The sequence below is a fragment of the Haliotis asinina genome, chromosome 14 (assembly GCF_037392515.1).
Source record: "Haliotis asinina isolate JCU_RB_2024 chromosome 14, JCU_Hal_asi_v2, whole genome shotgun sequence".
Lineage (NCBI taxonomy): Eukaryota > Metazoa > Mollusca > Gastropoda > Lepetellida > Haliotidae > Haliotis > Haliotis asinina.
The window spans coordinates 51,400,589-51,421,030 of NC_090293.1; the positions used below are offsets into that span (position 1 = coordinate 51,400,589).

Sequence of the window (20,442 nt, forward strand, 5' to 3'; positions counted from 1 at the left end):
AGTATTTCATCAATAAAAACATATAATAGTTCTCCCTGAATATTTCCGATTAGGCTTTTTGTGCAGCATCGTTGTTTTTCTTTCTAGACATATATTGTGTGAATAAAGTGGTGATCATTGTATTTCAGAGATGACAAGGACGTTGCCTCGTCTCTGGTTTTATGTCATGGTGCTGGTACTGCTACATCCCTCGCAACAAGGTCTCTAGAAATCTACCGTTAGTTTGTAAAGTTAGATTACGTCACATCTAAACACTGACATCAGTTCCACTGTCAAACACCGCCGAGTCGTTGGGACCTATACAGGTCCGACACGCAATGGTATCTGTTTGGTGGTGATAGTGGTTGCAGAGGTGGTAACAGTAGTAGTATCTGCAGAAACAGCTGTAGTAGTAGCAGCAGCAACAGCAGCAGCAGCAGCAGTAGTAGTAGCAGCAGTAGTAGTAGCTATTGTTGTAGTCACATACGTGGTTTATGCCGTAGTGAATGATGGCACGTGGATCATGCATCAAATTGCTGGAAAGCATGTAAACAAATCGTGCATATGAACAGTTTCCTTTTGGTATAAACCTTTGTTAAGAATTCGCCAATTTTCTCTGATGTGAATCATTTATTGAACTCATGAGAATAATCTTTTCGTTTCGAATTTGTTTCACAATACATCATGTGTAAACAGTACCTTTTATCAGTATGGACTATTTTGCAAAAAACTGGAATTGTTGCGTGAAGTAAGTAGCTATATTTAGACTAGTGAGTCTTATATTTTGATGGGGAGGATATGTACGTATAATTCTCTACTTTCTCCTACTTTCATTGCAGACGACTCTGCACCATACACCGTATATTATGTCGTTGACGGATCACAGAGCGTCCAAACAAGCAATTTCCTGCTGATTAAAGATGCTCTGAAACGTATAGTGACTGAAAGCTTTACGAGGAGCAATGACAGCCGGGTCGGTGTTGTCTTTTACGGCAGTGTAGTCACTGATATCGTTCTAGCTTCTTCCAACATCACCTCCATCCTCACACAAATAGACGATGTGGATCTTCCCGGCGGGGGGTCTGCTACTGATGCTGGGATACAGAAGGCCCTGACGTTGCTTCTGGAAGATCCATCACCAAATCCTCAAGCTATGGTAGTCATCACTGATGGTGTTTCAACATACCCACAAGACACCCGAGCTGCGGCATTAAGTTCCAAATCAGCCGGGGTGTTCGTGCTGGCGATTGGGATAGACGTGTATGTCAAATGGTTTTCACCTATTTATCGAAGGTATCGGACTGAACTTCAAGGTATTGCTAGTTCCAACACGTCGGTAATTCAGATAGCAGACTTTGACCAACTGTCTGGACATTCGTCAGACATTATCACGGCATTACACAGGTCTGCTGGTACCAGGGAAATAGGTAATGCTTTTGTTTCAATAGGAGAACAGGAGGAAAGTTGCTTTGTTTTATTACTGCGTTCCAACTGGTTTCAATGTGACTATTAACCAACTACATTGGAGTGAAGATTTACTTTTTGTATTTTATAATTGTACTCATATTTATACTTGTACTCCATAACAACGTTTCTGTACCGTTAGTGATGCATTGTATAGTTCCTAACTATCATTGTATGTTTTTGATGTTTAATAGAATATTATACACCATACAATAGTTGTCTATTTCTTCAACAGCGTGCACGGGGTCTCAGTGAAATGTTTAACCAACCATAGACCGCTTCAGTGAACGGATTCTGGTTTTGGTACTGCAAGTGAAACATGTATTTTAACTGTTCTGTTTACGAAAGCATTTCAAGATGTGACACATATTAATCTTGTGAATATTAATCTTGTGTATATATTAAAATCTGATAACTATTTACCAATTACATTAACACTTTTCGCAACGTTGCTGTTAATGTTGTTGACTGAACCATGACTAAGAAACATAATATTCTACTTATCGCTGGAAAATCTCAACATAGTGTAATATATACTACTCAAAAGAATTAAACAATATCCGACTCTTTAATACTTCGATTGTTATGAACAGGGATTTTTGCAGTATGTTATGTCCAATAGACGTTCACATCACCCGTCGATTATATAATATTGCTAACCTACAGTATTGTCACTCTTAGTTTAACTATTTCAAAACATGTATTTCTTGTATCTTTATTCCTTCATTTATAGAAAATCCTGTAATCGCCATCATCCTCGTTATTATACGAAAATGCAGCATAGTCCACTGACGTAAATATCAGCGCACTTACGTCAGCATTACCCATGTTAAAGGATAAGTATGCACTCAGTGTTCCTTCTCAGCTCCGGGAGGAGTATACACCCAAAGCAGCTCATCCTTCTGGGTACCCACCTTCTTCTGGGAACACAGTTATTACAGATCTCTTATTTATTCACCAAAGATCTGGTATTCCTCCATGGATCTTTATTTCACTAAGCATCTTGCGTTCGTTCACGACCGATCTAGTATTCTTCTCAGCTCCACGTGGAGTATACAACCAACAACCGATCTAGTATTCTTTCACAAGAGATATGTTCACTAAAGCGCTAACGTTGCAAAGATGCGTCGAAAGCCCAATAGTAAAGGTGTTCGCCCGGTTCGATTCCCCTCATGGGCACATTATGTAATGCGAATGTCCGGTGTAATGCTGGGTTATTGCTAAAAGCGGCGGAAAACTCTACTTACTCAATCACTTTCCGGTTCCACAGCGAATTCGGTTGAAATTGGTGTTTGTGTCGTGTGACAAATAACAACAACTCGTAAAGCAGTCTCCGGTGCTTTTCAGGGGTAGTTTGATTATGATACTGGAATTTTATTATCATTCCATTTGTTGTGAAAATCAACTTTCAGACACATTTGAATGCTCGTATATATCACACATTGATACAGTTCCAGGACTTTGTGGTACTAGAGCAAGTTACTTAAATTGTCTGTCTTTCTTTCAGTGACCATCGTCAGTCCTCCAGGAGATTTTACCGTACTTGTTGGGAACTCTGGCATCTTCCAGACAACCCTCAGTCGCGCTGATGCTCCCAGCGTGATGTGGCGGACCCGCGGCCTGGATTTGTCCGGTAACACCAGATACATCCAAAGCCTCAACGGTGCCGACTACAGACTCACCATCCCGAACGTACAGCATACAGACGCTGGAGTCTATAGTGTGGTCGTCAACGGGGACGTGCGTCAGGCCACCCTCACAGTTGTGTGTACGTATAACCTGATCGAGTCATTTCAATTACGATCACTATGCTGGACCAGTCCGTCACCGCATACGTCGATGAACAATAGTATAAATCACTGGATTGTCTGATCCAGACTGGATTATATACAAACCGCCGTGTTATAGATGGAATATTGCTGTGTGCCTAGCTAATAAAACAAGAAAGTAACATCTCGCACTGCAGTTTCGTTAGTGAGCGAATTAGACTGTAATTGAAACTAGATTACAAATGACAACCGAAAGCGATGAAATGTTGTTCTGTCTTAAGCACTGTTAGTTCAAAAGTTCGATGTTGGCTAAAACTCATAATTCCTTTAAGGTGTGTCCCGAGAGTCTGGCTAGCCTGGATGCTCTACGCTTGTTCCGGTACTTGCAACGCAGTTATTTTAGATTAACGTGGGTTTTTCAATAAGACTCAATTAACGTCATTCTTAAATGTTTGGGTTTTTTTTATTATCATTGTATAGGAACACAAATCAAGACTTCTCACGCTATTTCACCTATCCTATTTTTACCACGACCTCTGTCGCTGCTAGAGCGTACATTTCAAAACTCGTTAGCCATTCCTTCTCTAATCATTGAACAATATTGGTCATGTTAGATTACAATGTGCTGGCTGTTGCTGTACTGTTTTGTCATTCGTTTGGTGGTATGATTGAGCATTACAGCCGAATTCAATATTTTCCGAATTAACTATTATTTGGGAGGGTCTATACGGCAAAACGTATGGAAATTCGTTTTCAAATCTACTTTTGAATTCGACCCTAAACGATACAGTGAGAGAGTGAATTCAGTTTTACGCCGCACTCACAAATATTCCAGCTATATGGTGGCGGTCTGTTAATAACCGATCCTGACCAGGTAATCCAGGATTCAATGTCATGAGCATCAATCTACGCAACTGTGTTACGATGGCAACCAATTCAGCGAGTCTGACCACGCGATCCCGCCACCCAACTTTTACGACAAGCATGGGTTGATGAAGACCAATTCCAACCGTGATCATAATGGTCAAGTTTGGAGGCTATCACGCTCCATCATTAAATTTTAATACTATGTGTAATTTCAGTCTTTCACTTCGTCTTTATGTTTCAGCACCACTGAACAGTGTGACCGTTGTAGAAGGAACTGACGCTGTCCTCCAGACCCGAGTGTCCCCTGTTGGTGCACCCTCCGGAGTCTGGTCAAGGAACTCTGTACCACTGACTGCAGGGTCGAAGTACTCCTTCATACAAGCTGGGGACATACGACAGCTGGTCATACGAAATGTAGTAGGGTCTGACCAAGGAGGTTACACCTATACAGTCAAAGGTCTTCCTACTAACGGCTACCTGACAGTAACAGGTAGGCTAGTGTTCCGACTGACGCTCCTTGTTTCTGTCTCCAGTGAGTGAATAAGGTTTGCACCGATTTTGGCAATATTCTAGCAATATTATGACACCCAAATGGGCTTGACTTATTGTATCCAGGTGGGGAATCGAACCGAGTCTTTAGTGAGTGAGTGAGTGAGTTGAGATTTACGCCGCACTAAGCAATATTCAGCTATATGGTGGCGGTCTGTAAATAATCGAGCCTGGACCAGGCAATCCAGTGATTCATAACATGAGCATCGATCTGTGTGGTTGGGAACCGATGTCATGTCCCAACCAAGTCAGCGAGCCTGACCACCCGATCCCGTTAGTCGCCTCTTACGACAAGCCTTTTATGGCAAGCTTGGGTTGCTGAAGGGCTGTTCTACCCCGGGCCTTCACGGGTAGTGTTTTTAGTGTAACGAGCGAACGCTTTTACCACTAGACTACCCCACCGACCTTTGACTTTTTGAAATATATTATCGTCGAACGAGGCTGAAAACCTAATCAGTTGTACTGAGCGCTTTATTATATATCTTCGTATGCTGCACTTCGTTGATGTTTCATGGCTTAGTATGACAGATTATCTAAAGGAAGGTCACAGAATCGGAGGGTCCTTTAAGTTCTTTTGCGTAAGGCCCATGTTGATCACAAGTGCAGGCCAACGACTAACCCTTGGCAAGCAGATGCCGATGATCCTGATAGTATCCCTAATGACTCACGGGTGAATCCTGGTAGAATGCATTACAGTGCGATGATTTCTAATGGCACCATCGTAATTACTAATGGCATCCTCATAATGAAAAATAACACCTGGATAATACACGATAACACTGAAATGATTATCAGTGACACCCGTGTGACCACTAGTAACATCCCTATAATTACTGACAACACACCTTTGATTACTGATATCAACCCTATGATTACTGATAAAATCCCTATGATTACTGTTATCAACCTTATGACTACTGATAACATAGATATGATCACAGATATCATCCCTATGGTTACTGATAGCATCCCTATATTTACTGACAACATCCCTATGATTACTGATGTCAACATTATTATAGCTCATAATATCTCTATGATTACTAATATCAACCATAGGGTAACTGATAACATCCCTGTGATTACTGATAACATCCATATGATCACAGATGTCTACCTGTGAATTGGGCGCCTCGTTAGGATGAGAGAGCCACGATAAACTCGGTGCACCTGGTGGCAGCAAGAGTTGTATACTACCCAAGGAGCTGAGACTGATAATAATTCTATGTGACGCTGAGATTGACATACAATGATCGAGGGAGACGAATACCCGTACCTGGAGCATGCACTGGTTGCATCGAAATGTGCGCTACATAAACATCCTATCCTATCCTATGATATCCTATCCTGTCCTAACGGGACATCATTGACATCTTTGGCATCTGAATGCTTCTGAATGACATCGTGTTACAGGAGCTGTTGTGAATGGTGGCTTCTCTGACTGGGCTTCCTGGAATCCATCCGTCTTTAATTGCCCAGTGACCTGTGGCCGAGAGGCAACGAAGCCAATCAACAGGACCAGGGCGTGCAACAACCCTGCACCCGCTAATGGAGGACAGGACTGCCAAGGCACCAATGTGGAGAGCAAGACTGTCAGCTGTCTGTTAACCAACGACTGCCCTAGTAAGTTTCAGCCTCATACCCATCCTCGTGGATTTCAAGAAAACATTGCACGCCATTACATACTACTCAAAATTTGATAAGGATCATAGATATTTTTCTTTTTAAAAAATTAATAACTGCATAACTGGCAATATTGTGTTCAAGTGAAATCAAAAACGTCTTCAACAAACTTGCACGTGCATTTCATGCCATGGAAATGCGTTTTGCATCACAGTTTATGCTTTCACTCAGGCATCGGTGTCTGATTCTTTCTAAAATTTCAAACTTACTTGAGTGTTTACACTACGTTTATCAAGACAATGCCCCCTCAACGTGTAAGGCGTCGCCTGACGACAGAACAACTGGGCAGATATGTTGGAATGCTTGACGCTAGCTATTCACAACGTGACGTTGCAAATGCACTAAACGTCAGTCAGAGCGTTCAACTTGTAAACAGGGCCTGGAACCGACAGCAAACGTTTGGTATAGCAGCACAAAGACATAGGGGTGGTCGTCAGAAGTCGACAACCCAACGCCAAGACCATTTTTGGCTCTTCAGGCACAACGTCATCCCTTCAGGACAGCAACCAGCCTACGGTGAATATGTCCACTCAGATCGTCTTCACAATGCAGGTCTCAACTCGAGAAGGGCATGTATTCGAATCCCTCTGACTGTTAGACACCGGCGGAGCGATTGGACTAAGTTGAAGATCATGTCACTTGGACATAGAACGATTAGGTTCCAGTTCTGTTCACCGATGAGTCCATGTATTGTTGGACTGACAGGAGGCACCGACTGTGGCGACGGCAACGTGAACGTTTCCATGATGCCAACATCAGTGAACATGACCGTTATGGTGGTGGTTCCATCATGGTCTGGGGTGGAATCAGCAGGGATGGAAGAACAGATCTTCATGTCTTGGAGGGAGGAACAATGACGGGGGTGATGAGATCATCGATACTTACGTCAGACCCTACGCTAGTGCTGTTGGCCCTGAGTTCATCATGATGGATGACAACGCCCGTCCTCATCGCGCGGAGCAGTACCCTCAGCAGGAGACAATTGTCAGCGTGGACTGGCCAGCGCGTTCGCCGGACTTGAACCCGATTGAGCCTGTCTGGAACATGCTGCATGTTTCCCTTTCACGCCGTACAGCACAACCCACGGCTTTGGCAGAGCTCGGAATCGCTCTCGTGGAAGAGTGGAACAACCTTCCCATTGGAAACATCCGGGTGCTTATTGACAGCATGGCTCGACGAGCCAAATTTATGTCATTTCAAATGTTAGTGGTAAATTACATATAACGTAGTGATCCTTATCAAATTTTGAGTAGTACACTATGCGTTCCACTTCATTAAGCTGAAACCCGCGAAGATCCAGATTGGAACTGATCTTCGGCAAACCATACTTGTCGTGTGAGGCGACCAGCGGGATCAGGTGATCACGCACATGTCAGCGTGTCCGAATTGCATATATCGATGCTCATGATGTTGATCACTAGATTACCAGTTTCAGAAACGAATATTCACAGACCACTGCCACACATCTGGAATATTGCTGAATGTGGGGAAATCATCAAACAAACACACATCTACCTGTAACGCCTTGATGTAAAGTCACCTGAACTCCCTCCCTCCTTCATGCAAGAATACGTCCTTGTATAATCATGAAAATGCACTATATTTGTTTTGCAGTTGATGGTGTCTGGTCCGGATGGAGTGAGTGGGATGAAGTTTGTCTGACGCAATGCGGCATTAGTGTGAGAGGAATCAGGACAAGGTCAAGGGCATGCAACAACCCCTCGCCTAGCAACAACGGACAGTTATGTTATGGAGAGAATTTTCAAATAAAGCAGATAATATGCTCTGTGCCTCCTTGTCCCGGTGAGTATGAGTGACCACACGCATACAAACAGATGCACGTTATTGGAGAAATGTTATTTTAGATAAGCATCAATTTGGGATTCTTGATAGTACTAACTATCAGCCCTCATGGGAGTGACCAAATACTTGATAAAAACAATAAAATATTTTTTTCGTTTATTTATTCTACACTGTCTATGTATTTATTCAATGTGTGCGCAGGTTTTGTTTGAAAGAATACTTAGTGAATTAAATAACACAGTACGGTGGGAAGTTAACAGGTAGTTTCAGATGAACGCCTGCAGAGGTGACGACAAGGACTGGGGGTGCTAGTTTGGGAACAGGGGTACGAAATTAATGACTTGGACCAAGTCTAGAACGCTGTTTGTATAGATAATAGCTGCTCACTGAATGGTTTATCGCTTAATATATTTATAATATAAGGTTTACCATTAGACTTCCAGAGTTATTTAAAACGGTAATGATTGCAGTGGACGGAGGTGTCGGTCCGTGGGGACAGTGGGTTCTCTCATCATGCACAGCTACGTGTGGCCGCTCCATTACAAGGAGAAGGACAAGGTCAAGGTTATGTGACTCTCCACCACCTCAAAACAATGGGACTGATTGCACTGAGCCTCTCCAGGAAGTGGAAGAAGTACCCTGCTCCGTACCCCTGTGTCCAGGTACATGGTCGTGGGGTGGTGCTGTAGTTTAGTGGTAGTTGAAAATCTCTATTCTTGAACGATAATACTTTGACAAAGGAGAGCGTTTTGAAGTCACTCTGTCATAGTGCAATCAAGTATGCTCTTTTTACCAAGAGTTATGGGTGATAACTGTATACCAATGCCATAGGTTGTACTAACTGGAAACAGTAGTGTCCTAGTGTTTAAAGCGGAAGACCCGGGTTCAGTTCCCCACATGGGCACAATGTGTAAAGCCAGTTTCTGGCGTCCCCCGTAGTGATATTGCTGGAATATTGATGAACAGCTGGGTAAGGCTAAACTGCCACACATATCCAACATAAGAACTTTGAACTTGATCCTGCCAGTAAGTAATAATCAACATTAGCAATTATCTGATCCATAAACCATCTGTTCAAACAAATGCCTCTAAACTTTACACATTTATTAAATTCATTCTAAGCGTTCAATATTTGGCCAGATAAACAGAGGGGTTTGATGACGTAATGCTATAGTATAATGTAATCCCCTATCACGGTGCAGACCACTTAGACCACGAGGGTCTAAGAATCAAAACAAGAGTAGCAGGAATCGTTGTTTGAATGCATACATACTTTGTCAACGGGCGCTATGTTGTAGTCTTTATGTTTCCCTAGTTCAGATTTGTATCAGCTACGGAAATGTTACAGATTGTTTTTAAAGTGGAAATCACCATGTAAATTATCACCTAGAAAAATACGAAAAAACACCTCTAAAAGGGGTCGTAAATATATCATTCATTAAGAAAGAGAGGACGTTAGTTCTTTGTCATATGAGAAAATAGAATGATATTTTGTCCTTCGATAGAATTGTTTGATATTAAACATATAAAAAGAGTCTCTCGCCCAAGTGTCGTGTCTACTGATGTCAGTTATATCAACATGAGCTGATAAGGTACTATTTTTTGTATTGCAAATTATTTTAGTTCTACTTTTTATCAATGAGTGTTGATACATTTCATATCAGAAGATACGAGTGTACGATTCTGTTTTTCATCATAAGTCAGTCTTCAATAGTCTTCAATGAAAAATGTACATCTCATAACACTGCCATTAGATTTGCAGTGCAGATGTCATAGCATTGTGGCGTCATAAAGTGTAAGACGCTATAGCATTATGGTTCTCGGACTTTTGTGAGTCATGTAATTGATAACGTCAAAGTACTGTGATGCCATGATCTCATGTAATCAACGCCGTCTTGGCATTTCACATAATCTACTGTCAAAATTATATCTCCAAGGCGATATTGTCTCATCACTCTCCAGTGGAAACAGTGATAAATATATGGATATAAGCTTTTTGTGTTCTTTCCCTGATGACGGGATCTTAAATATTGCGAAACGTTGTATGGGACAGAATATAAAAGTCTAAATCCATAAAATATCTTTATCATCTATAGCACCTTCTAAAAGACGCTAAACGACATGATAAACGTATCATTGCGCTATTCATGCTACCTGTCAACCCAGCCCCATGTTATTAAAACCAGTACGTGTATTTTCTTCAGGTCTTCAATTCGTGAATGACTTAACCAACCAGACAATACAGACAGGATATTTAGGGACCTTCCAGTTAAATCTTACAGAAGCTGGGATAACAAGGGGCACGTGGTACAAAGATAATGTCCTTCTGACCAGCTCGGACAAGTTCCAGATCACAACACTGGACACTGTGCAGACACTAGTCATCGTGAATGGTCAGTTAGCAGACTCGGGTCTGTATAGTTACCAGCTGGACGGAATGACCACTCAAGCGTATCTCACAGTTCTGCCAATAGGTGAGATGTCGTCTTCAGAAAATTTGTGCATTTTCCCTTTAGGGACAGAGGAACGTCGGCGTCCCTTTGCCCGTATCCTTTCAACAGGTGCTAAAATACTTCGACGAATATTTCAACAGCCCTATCTCTCTCTGTCTGTATTTATAATTGTTTGAGGTGCGTATATGTTGACAGTGGAACTAGCTCAGAAGTATACAAAGTGAGGATGAAGGAATACAAACTGCTGTAGTCGTTTACGTATAAACAGATGACATTACGAAAGCGTTAATGTTTACTTATGATGGGACTAATCCACCAGGCAGGGTTATCGTACTGACGGCCGTACATACAGGTGTAGACCGAATACCAGGATGCTCGACAGTGATGATGATTTAGAGATTTAACAGGCGCTGCCTTGCACACTGTCCTCACCGTAGTAATATACTTAGGACGACAAGAAACAAACGAAGTGAGTGAATGAGTTGAGGTTTACGCCGCACTACGCAGTATTCCAGCCATGTGGCGGCGGTCTGTAAATAATCGTGTCTGGACCAGACAATCTAGTCATCAACAGCATGAGCATCGATCTGCGCAATTAGGAACCAATGACATGTTTGAACCAAGTCAGCGAGCCTGACCACCCGATCCCGTTACGACAAGCATAGTCGCCTTTTATGGCAAGCATGTGTTGCTGAAGGCCTATTCTGCCCCAATCTTCACAGGTCAGACAAACGAAGAGACAACAATGGACAGGCAACGAAACACTAGCATCTAGCACTGCCTTCGACTAACTGATGTAATGGCTTTTAGCACGGGTTTCTATGGATGTGCTGTCACTTTTAAAATATCTCGATTGACGATCGGTATAAAACAGTGACTCCTGGACAGGCCGACTTGGCGTCAGTATGACGCCTGCAGTAGTAATATGGACACATTAGTATAATGATCGCTGCACTCATTTTACTGATTACTTTATAAATGATCTTGCAGATTGTCCGGCAGATGTCGTTGTTCTCCTGGATGGGTCGCGGTTTGTGATAACGACATCAGATTTTGATGATATCAAAGAAATCCTGAAACAACAAATCAACAGTGCATTGCAACAACTGGGTGTGCTTAGATTCGGGATGGTGGTGTATGGCAACAACGTGTCTGCCGTCATTCGACTGACCTCAGACTTTGTCTCTCTACGGATGCAAATTGATTCAATTTCTCAGCCAGGAAACGCACCGTACCTCGATCGAGGACTGAATGAGGCGCGGAGTCTTCTAACCGCAGATCGACTGACAACACCAAAACATATTTTGGCAATCCTAGGTTCTACAACAAGTTCCCCTGCAGAAACGGTGTCGGCCGGGACGGCAGCGCGCCTAGCCGGAATCAGCGTCAAAGCCATGGGCATCATCGGGTTCTACAAGACCGTGACCTTCCTTTACAACAGATTTAAAGCTGATCTGGCTGCTGTCGCCACCGACGCCGCCCGCGTAGTTGAATACGACGATATGACAGCGTTTCGTAATGGATTTAATCTCATGGATGGGATATGCAACATCAAAGGTAGGAATTGTCTCTCGTTATTTGCCCAGACACTTGACGTTGCTTTTTATCTCTCCTTGCATTCCGATATTCTGTACACATGAAGGTCCCCGTTGGAACACATCAACCACCCATGCTTGTGTAAAGGTTTTAAAACACGGGCTTTTAACGCCTAACTCAGCAATATTCTAGCTGTATGGCGACGGTCTGTAAATAATGGAGACAATCTCTGAAGACTGAACTAGACAATCTATTGATCAATATCATGACAATCTCTTTACGCAATTGAAATATGATGACATGTGCATACCAAGGCAGCGAGTCTGACCATTAGTTGCCTTGTACATCACGCATGAGATACCGGAGATCAATTCTAATCGGATCTTCACGGATGTACACTTACGAAACCAAGGGTACACATTATCCAGTAGGTTCAAAACAGGAAGTGTTACATAACAGAATACTTTATGATGCAGTGGATGGAGGCTGGTCGGCATGGATGTCTTGGTCCCATGATGCCTGTCCAAGTTGTGGCTTCAATGTCGTGGCAAACGCTCTCAGAAGACGTGTGTGTACTTCCCCTACCCCCCAGAACGACGGCCTGCCCTGCCCGGGAGCAGCAGAGGACACAAGCCCCAGGGTTTGTCAAGTGCCCAGATGCCCAAGTAGGGAACGTATACACATTCATTAGTACATTATTTGGCGTCTTTCAGAAGGCAAATGAGATTTGTTATCGTCTATTCGTTTGCCGAAATGGCAATTAGATTATATTTCTCAGATAGTCTTTGGCAACAAACGTTAAATACGTAGTTTTGTTTGCTCAGCATTGTCAATATGTGGATGTTAGCTACTGCGTTTGGAGACTGAAAGATTGGGTGAGCGTTCGTTACGGCGCAGGTGGTGGGTTTTGGTAAAGAGAAGAGATTTACCGTAAATCTGTATTTGAATACACTTGAGATGAAAGCAATGTCAACTGAGACGTCAGTTCTCGATATGAGAAAATATTGCACGCAGAAAATACATCTTGCTATCCGTACAGTGAAATAATTTTTATTCAAATGCTTGGAAGGTGAACATCCGAGACTAAGGAAGTTCTGCAATATTTTTTTCTAAACAATTTATATAACAATTTCAATTTTTAGTCAATTTTAGTGTTCTAATGATATCTATCGCTGTTGCCAATAGTAATTTTATGCACCTTGTTTGACGTTAGGGACCGATTTTCCACGTGGGTTAAACATTTGTTGTGATCTTGCTTGAATACCGCTTAAAGCGGGTAAAATACCACCGAGATATGCTCGATACAATGGAAACAGTGAAATATTTTACTGTGTTGTTTTCGATTTGGACAAAGGACTTCAAAGGCGGATATAAATTCTGCTCATGTCAACTACTCCATACCACTAACGGCAAATGTTCAATTAATTATTGGTACCAGTGTAAGATCAGATTTGTACTATTTGAACTGCTCTCAGGCATGTACGGGGGCTTCCTATAAGTTCACTTAGACACTGATATGGGAAGTCAAACTCTTTCGGGGAGTTTCAGAATGGTCATTTTCTAAGTCTCTGGTTCTAGTCGATGGAGGTTTCTCGGAGTGGACACAATGGTCAAGGCCAGTATGTACAGAAAACTGTGGGTTAAATGTGACTGGGGTGACGACCAGGAACCGCACTTGCACCGATCCCTCCCCACAGTTTGGAGGACGAGTCTGTGATGGGGCGTATCAAGAATTTTCACGAGGGAGGTGTAATGTACCAAGGTGCCCAGGTGAACAACAGACACATTTGAATGCTTTATTTGTTTTCATAGCGAGGTGATTCTTGTGTGACAATGCAGAGGGAACAATTTTGAGCGCAGGAGTTAGCTTCCTTAGTTGTCTGGGTGATGTTTAATGTCTTCATTACTTGGCGATTCTGGTGAGAGAATGCAGAGAACAGAATGTATAACGTACTTAAAACGGAATGCTATTTTGTCAGCAACGAAGGTGAGACAGTGGGTTTGGTTAAACGTCACTTCTAAAGATAAGCGAATTGTTTCACGAAGTGTCAGCTTAATTTGGGAGGATATCCCGAAGTCATGGAAACCGTCTGGTTTGGTGAGACCAGTAAGCAACGGTATGACACACCCCAAATATACTGGGGCGTTCACGGATTTAATCCATAAATCAACAGACTCTGTTGAAGCCAAGGGACACAACTCTTGACAGCAAATTTCGGTTCTTAGTCGGCTGAGCAAATCCTTTTCCAGATTTGATGCTGACGCGAACCAGTGATGGTTCTTTCGTGATACCTAACTGTGGACGTATATATATTCTTACGTTTTTATGTGCAGTTAACGGAGGATACGGGCCATGGAGCGCCTGGATTCCTACTGAGTGTTCCGCCACGTGCGGTACCAACGTCACGAGGACGTTGCGAAGGACCCGGAACTGTGACAATCCCGTCCCAGAGTTCAACGGTGCCAACTGTAGCGGCGTTAATCAGGAGGCCATGACCGAACCGTGCAACGTTCCAGCATGTGGAGGTAGATAGTTTTGTTCGGTAGTGTATATTATACTAAAAGTATTAGGATGGTAAAATTCTTGTACGTTTGATTCTGTAGTGTTGTGGCCCTGCTGTGGCCATGTTACACATGAATAGTGCAATGACAAATGTGCATTCAGGCGCTTGAAGGTTATAGTTGCTTTTGTCCGATACTGTATGTTTTATGTGGATACATGTGGCATACAAGGACCCACGAATGTGACTGATTGTTGTACTCGCTGCCATCAATATTCTAGCCATATCACGTATTTAAAAATAACAGTATATATGGGAACAACAGTTTGAACTTTCATGCGACAAATGTTAGATGGCTGTTTTTCTGGTGTAATAATTGAAAAGCATAAATGTGAATTTGAAGGATGCAAATCAAGAGACCACCGCATAAGGTATCCTACTCGTATAAATGTACTCGTGCGAGTTTTGTCTGTTGTATCAAAGCGGTGCTTATACATGAACTATGCAGTATCATGTCCGTGAAAGGGGAGATAATGCGTGAATGTATAAGTGTTTTTGCGGCGGTATGTGTCTTATGATTTGAACAACTCAACAGCAAGGGGTTAAATTAGGTGTATAAAAGTGATGAATAGCGTTATGTTGCAGAATGTCATGGAGAATGCCAATTTCGATTTGTCGCTTTTACATCAATACTTTTAAATTAGGAGTCATACTCTATAGACACAAAGGTATCAGGGTTGTAAATCAATGGACCCTCCGTTTCAGTTGTTATACGCGACTAAGACACATAAAGGGAAAGCATTCGTCATATCCAGTTGCATGCAGCCGTGTTAGATGTGTACGTATTTTACAGTCAGGTTAATGTCTTCTTGAGACCGAAGTCCAAAGGTTTACTACCAATGAAAATGCAGCTTAGAATTGATCTTCAGTAACCAGTGCTTGTCGTAAGAGGCGACTTACAGGATCGGGTTTCAAGCTTGCTGACGTATCCCAGATATAGCGCAGCGTTAAATAACAGCCAAACAATTTACCAGCGCATTATTTCACGTTGCATTGGTCATTTAGGTGATTTTCAACAACTACAAAACAACGTCACTACTACTGTGGGATCTACGGTAACTCTAGAGGTGACGTTCTCACAGAGCCAACAGCGAGGCACATGGTACAAGCAGAATGTACCAGTGCTAGATACTGATAGAACCAAATACTCCGTGTCAGGACTTCGTCACAGACTTACCATTACCGGTGCCACTACGACGGACGAGGGAATGTACATATATGTCCACGGAAGAGGGAATACGGTTGGATATCTGAATGTCCTGGCAGGTGTTGGTAAGCTGGAATTAGAGTGAGTGAGTGAGTGAGTGAGTGAGTGAGTGAGATAAACTTTTACGTGTATGGGGCTACTGAGTTGTGCACGCGCATATCACGCGTTCTGTTTAGGGGTGGTAGTAGAGGGAAATGGTGGTGCATTTATAAGATGTATGTCCGTGAAACGTTTGTTAACGTTTAACGTTCCCATCGAAATTGAGAGTTCAGGTTCCCCTACTTTTTTAAGAGTATATATTAAAATAGATGTGTAAGTATGAACGTCTGGCTGTGCCTTTCTCTGCATTCCTCCCTCTCAATAAACAGTGATCTGTGTCAATATTTTGAATGATAGTTTGTTAAACAAGTTTTTTTATCATTAGGACAAAAAAAATCTGCAAACAACCTCACAGAGTTGGTGTCATATTTTCATTGTGATCAGCGTTTCATTGAGTATGTTATGCTTATTAGTTTTCGAGTTACATTGCAATTCATCGGTCCGCCATTGAGCCAAGTGGACTGTAGTAAAAATTTAGTAACATGACAATTGTTTTCTTATTTTCAGTTCATGGTGGCTTCTCACCCTGGAGTGCATGGGACTTTCCGTCCTGTCCCCAGACATGCGGTGACTCTGGGCAGAAGGTCTTCACGAGGACCAGATCCTGCACAAATCCTGCCCCAGCCAATGGCGGATCAGACTGTAACGGACCTACCACTGAGACCAGAATAGAAAACTGTCTACTTGGACCTTGCACAAGTAAGATTTACCCCATGTTATAGATGTTAATGAGTCATAAAGTATAGCTAAACTACGGAAGGTCAGTATAAGCACATTTTTCAAACGATAATCATCAATAATCTTTTCTATCGGCGATATATCCGAGTATGGCTCATTTCGTCAGCACTAGCCTCAATGCGATTTTTTGGACTGACGATCATAGCCGCACAACGGTTTATTTTAATGACCTTGTATTCATCCCAACCAGTTGATATTGCCACTGGATTGAGGAGTGTTACATTGTGCGTCATTATTCACAGCTGTGTTACAGACATAGAGTATGGTCTTATTACAGCCTGCCATTACGTTTGTAATTGATCGTATCTGTGCCCGTATTATACTGATCCTTGTATTAGAAGCTCTATATTACCTCGGTCTCGCCCGGAAATGGTAACAAAATTTACCTAAAATTCATCTTTTACATACAATCGTGGTGTCTTTCTTGTAAGCCAAATGTGCCTGGGCGATAATTATTGTGTATGAATAGTATTGATGATTGTTGTTTACGGTATTTTCTTTCAGCAACAGGCTTGTGTGACAGTGCTCAAAGAAGGGACGGTGTTGGATACCGTTATCACCCTACTGACTGTGACAAATATATCCAGTGTTTCTACAACCCCAATGGCAGCGTCATCGCCGTCTACAGACGATGTCCCTTCGACTACTACTGGAACCAGGACACTTTCAGATGTGCCGAATCCTGGAAGGTCAACTGTCCTATAGGTACATAATTGTATCCTTACACCTTTGGACCCATAAAGATCCGGGTTTGAATTGGTCTTGTCGTAAAAGGCGACCAAGTCGGATGGTCAAGCTCGCTTACTTGTTTGACACATGTCATTGTATCCCATGATGTTGATCATTGGATTCTCTGGCCCAAACTTCAAACCTTACGGACCTCCGTCACGTAGATGAAATACTAGTACTCTCGGCAATTGTTTGAACCATATGCTGGTTGATATCACCAAAGTGTAAAGGTAAAAGACCTGCCTCGACTCGAGCCGGCATCGGACTTTAGGCGCACATGACGTGCTATTACTTACATCCAGAAAAAATCCGCGTTAAACAAAACTCACTCACTCACACACTGTCAGTAGTACATGGCAGCAATTATTTACAGTATTGTTTAAGAATATAATACTTATCACTCCTAGATTACATTTTATATACAGCTAAAATTAATGAAGTCGAACTCTTCAGTTGACCTTTTGTTTGATCAAATAGATATGGTCTCATTACAGGGAACTATCGATGGGCTTCTACGTCATCGTGTCCAAACCATCGATAATGTGAACATATCTATATGTATAAATGCAAAAGAAGCATACACCAATATTGATCATCGCAAAAATTAAAAAAAATTAGAAATGATTTTGCGATTATTCTCAATATGCATGTGAGACGGTTATAACATTTGTACAAGGTAAACTAAGTTTGTGCCTTGTAAACGTTTCAAGCCTTATAATCCTATAGGATTACCATGATAATATCTGATGTCTTACACGATTAGTATCCATCAACTGTCGCGCACGGTGAAAACATTTGTTGGCTTTGAAGAACAGTGTCGATGGAAAATATGTTTTTGTTGACACAGTTTTTCTCTCTTAGCGACACTGACACAAAAAGTATTCATATAGTATTAATACATATAGTACTGATGCATTATGTAATCATACAGTTTTAATGATCGACATCAAATGTGTTAATAAGGTCCTGATGCGTACATCATCGGTCATTAAGGTCTTAATGCTTACAGCATTTACACCCGATGTGTCAATACAGTCCTAATAATTACAGCGTTGGTCAATAAAGTCGCAAGGCTTACAGCACTGACACCTATATTGTGTCAATACAGTCCTAAAATTGCAAAATTGGTCAATAAAGTCTTAATGCTTACAGCATTGACTCCTATAATAATTATTACAGCATTTGTCAAATCAGTATTAACATTTGCAGTACTGACACGTAATCTGCTGATACAGTCTATTGACTGTTTTATTGTGTATTTCCCAGAGAAGTGTACCGGCCCGTGTGTGGCTAGCTACAAGATGGAGGGGAGCTGCAGGTCCTACTGGACATGTGATGGCGGCAAGTCGGAAGCCCGGTGTTGTCCTTACGGGTTTAGTTTCCTCCCCGGGCACGGATGTCGCCCCAGCTACCACTGTGACGACATATGCCCCACCCCCTACATCTCTAGAGGTGAGACACAAATACCTTTGTATGTTGGCTTACGCTCATTCAGCCTATTTAAACTTACTCGCGTGGCAATTTAGAAGTTGGGAAGTACAGTATTGAAAAAACTCTATAGATAACAACCTCTTTTAAGTAGTGAGTGATTGACAACGGTATAGGAATGTGTATCGAAACGCCGCACCCACGAAATAAGAGAAGATTATGTTGTCCACAAATTTTGTTCAATAAAATTATTCAAACCATATCCTGGCGGGCTATACATCACTGTTTCTGAGTCCTGGTTCAAACAATCTGACGTTGAACACTACCGCCCGCATTTATCAGTTTCTCAAGATTGGTATCTGTACATTTTAGAACGCAGATACCGGTAGCTACTGTTTAAAATCGGAAAAAGCTGGAAGAATCATTCATGATAGTATATAGGATAACAGGATGATAGGATAATAAATAGAATCTCACCACAGGGTAATGTGCAATCATATATAAATAAAGCCCATAGTTTAAATCTACTCCGTGGTTTTATAGTTTTTACACTCGTCTTATGTGCAAGCATTCATGTGCGATTGTCTGTATCAAAGGGGTCAATGGCATAAACAAACATGGCGAGACAACATAAAACTGATCTCAAGGTTGAAATGTAAACATGGAGGTGAACCTAACGCTCAAGGACAACCCCCCAAGTCCTATTCACAATCATGCGTGTTTACATTTTAAACACAAGACGAGTACAAGGTTGTCATCAAATTGAAAACTCTCTATATTCAAGTTGTATCAGAAAGAAGAATGCAAGTCCTGTCGGGACAGTTTATAGTGAGGCAATGTCGAAGCCGCGGTATAAACAATTTCAGTGACAGTCACCAATAAAAGATTCGAAGGTCATGCAGTAACAAGTGTACGGCTGAGCACCATGTTATCCCTCACTTGAAAGTTTACTTTGTGTATCCAAACCTGTGGGATCCAAAAATCTTCAGGAACATTTATCGACGCAATGCCTTCTCTTTTCATCAGGTAGAAATATTTTACGCCTGTTTCATTAGATTCGTTCGTACAACTGTTGATAAATGTTGTGAACGATTTTTCTGTTCAGACAATTCTGCGAGTTGAAAGCAGAAGACTGCAAGATTTGTTATGTTTGTGATTACACCTTGCCATTAAAGCACCCTTTTCACACTGCACAAAATACGTTAGGGATGTTGGTATTTTTTATGACTGATATCTTATCAGTGTGTCAGTGAATAAATACATCACTGTTCAAAATTTCAAAATTTGAATATATCCCTACTTTTGTCTAGTAAGGTAGTGTCAGAGTCAGACATTAAATCTCCAGCATACAGCATCAGACACCCACCTTGACAGTAGATTAGGTGGCTGATGGTTAGATGGCTGACTCGAAGATGGTGTGTTCGAATGCCGGGGAGGACTGAACCTAGCAGATGTTCTAGAAACGGTACTTTCCTGACAAAGTGTAATCCCAAATAGTACAAATTTAGCGATATGGATGGAATATCGTTGAACGCGGCTTAAAACTAAACTCGTTCACATCAACTTAAACTCGATGG

At 41.9% G+C, this 20,442-nt stretch overlaps 1 protein-coding gene across 1 annotated transcript in view; it reads left to right on the forward strand.

Annotated features, from left to right (window-relative positions):
* The window catches only part of LOC137262220 (SCO-spondin-like), a 66,585-nt gene that overhangs the window by 41,229 nt on the left and 4,914 nt on the right, over positions 1-20,442 (forward strand). The window contains exons 21-34 of the mRNA XM_067800013.1: positions 2,951-3,211; positions 4,321-4,569; positions 6,042-6,251; positions 7,926-8,114; positions 8,585-8,776; positions 10,319-10,588; positions 11,558-12,124; positions 12,580-12,768; positions 13,682-13,873; positions 14,438-14,629; positions 15,670-15,936; positions 16,478-16,669; positions 17,213-17,413; positions 18,704-18,889. Of these exons, the coding sequence (XP_067656114.1) occupies positions 2,951-3,211; positions 4,321-4,569; positions 6,042-6,251; positions 7,926-8,114; positions 8,585-8,776; positions 10,319-10,588; positions 11,558-12,124; positions 12,580-12,768; positions 13,682-13,873; positions 14,438-14,629; positions 15,670-15,936; positions 16,478-16,669; positions 17,213-17,413; positions 18,704-18,889 (3,357 nt within the window). The remainder of the gene's footprint in view (positions 1-2,950; positions 3,212-4,320; positions 4,570-6,041; positions 6,252-7,925; positions 8,115-8,584; positions 8,777-10,318; positions 10,589-11,557; positions 12,125-12,579; positions 12,769-13,681; positions 13,874-14,437; positions 14,630-15,669; positions 15,937-16,477; positions 16,670-17,212; positions 17,414-18,703; positions 18,890-20,442) is intronic.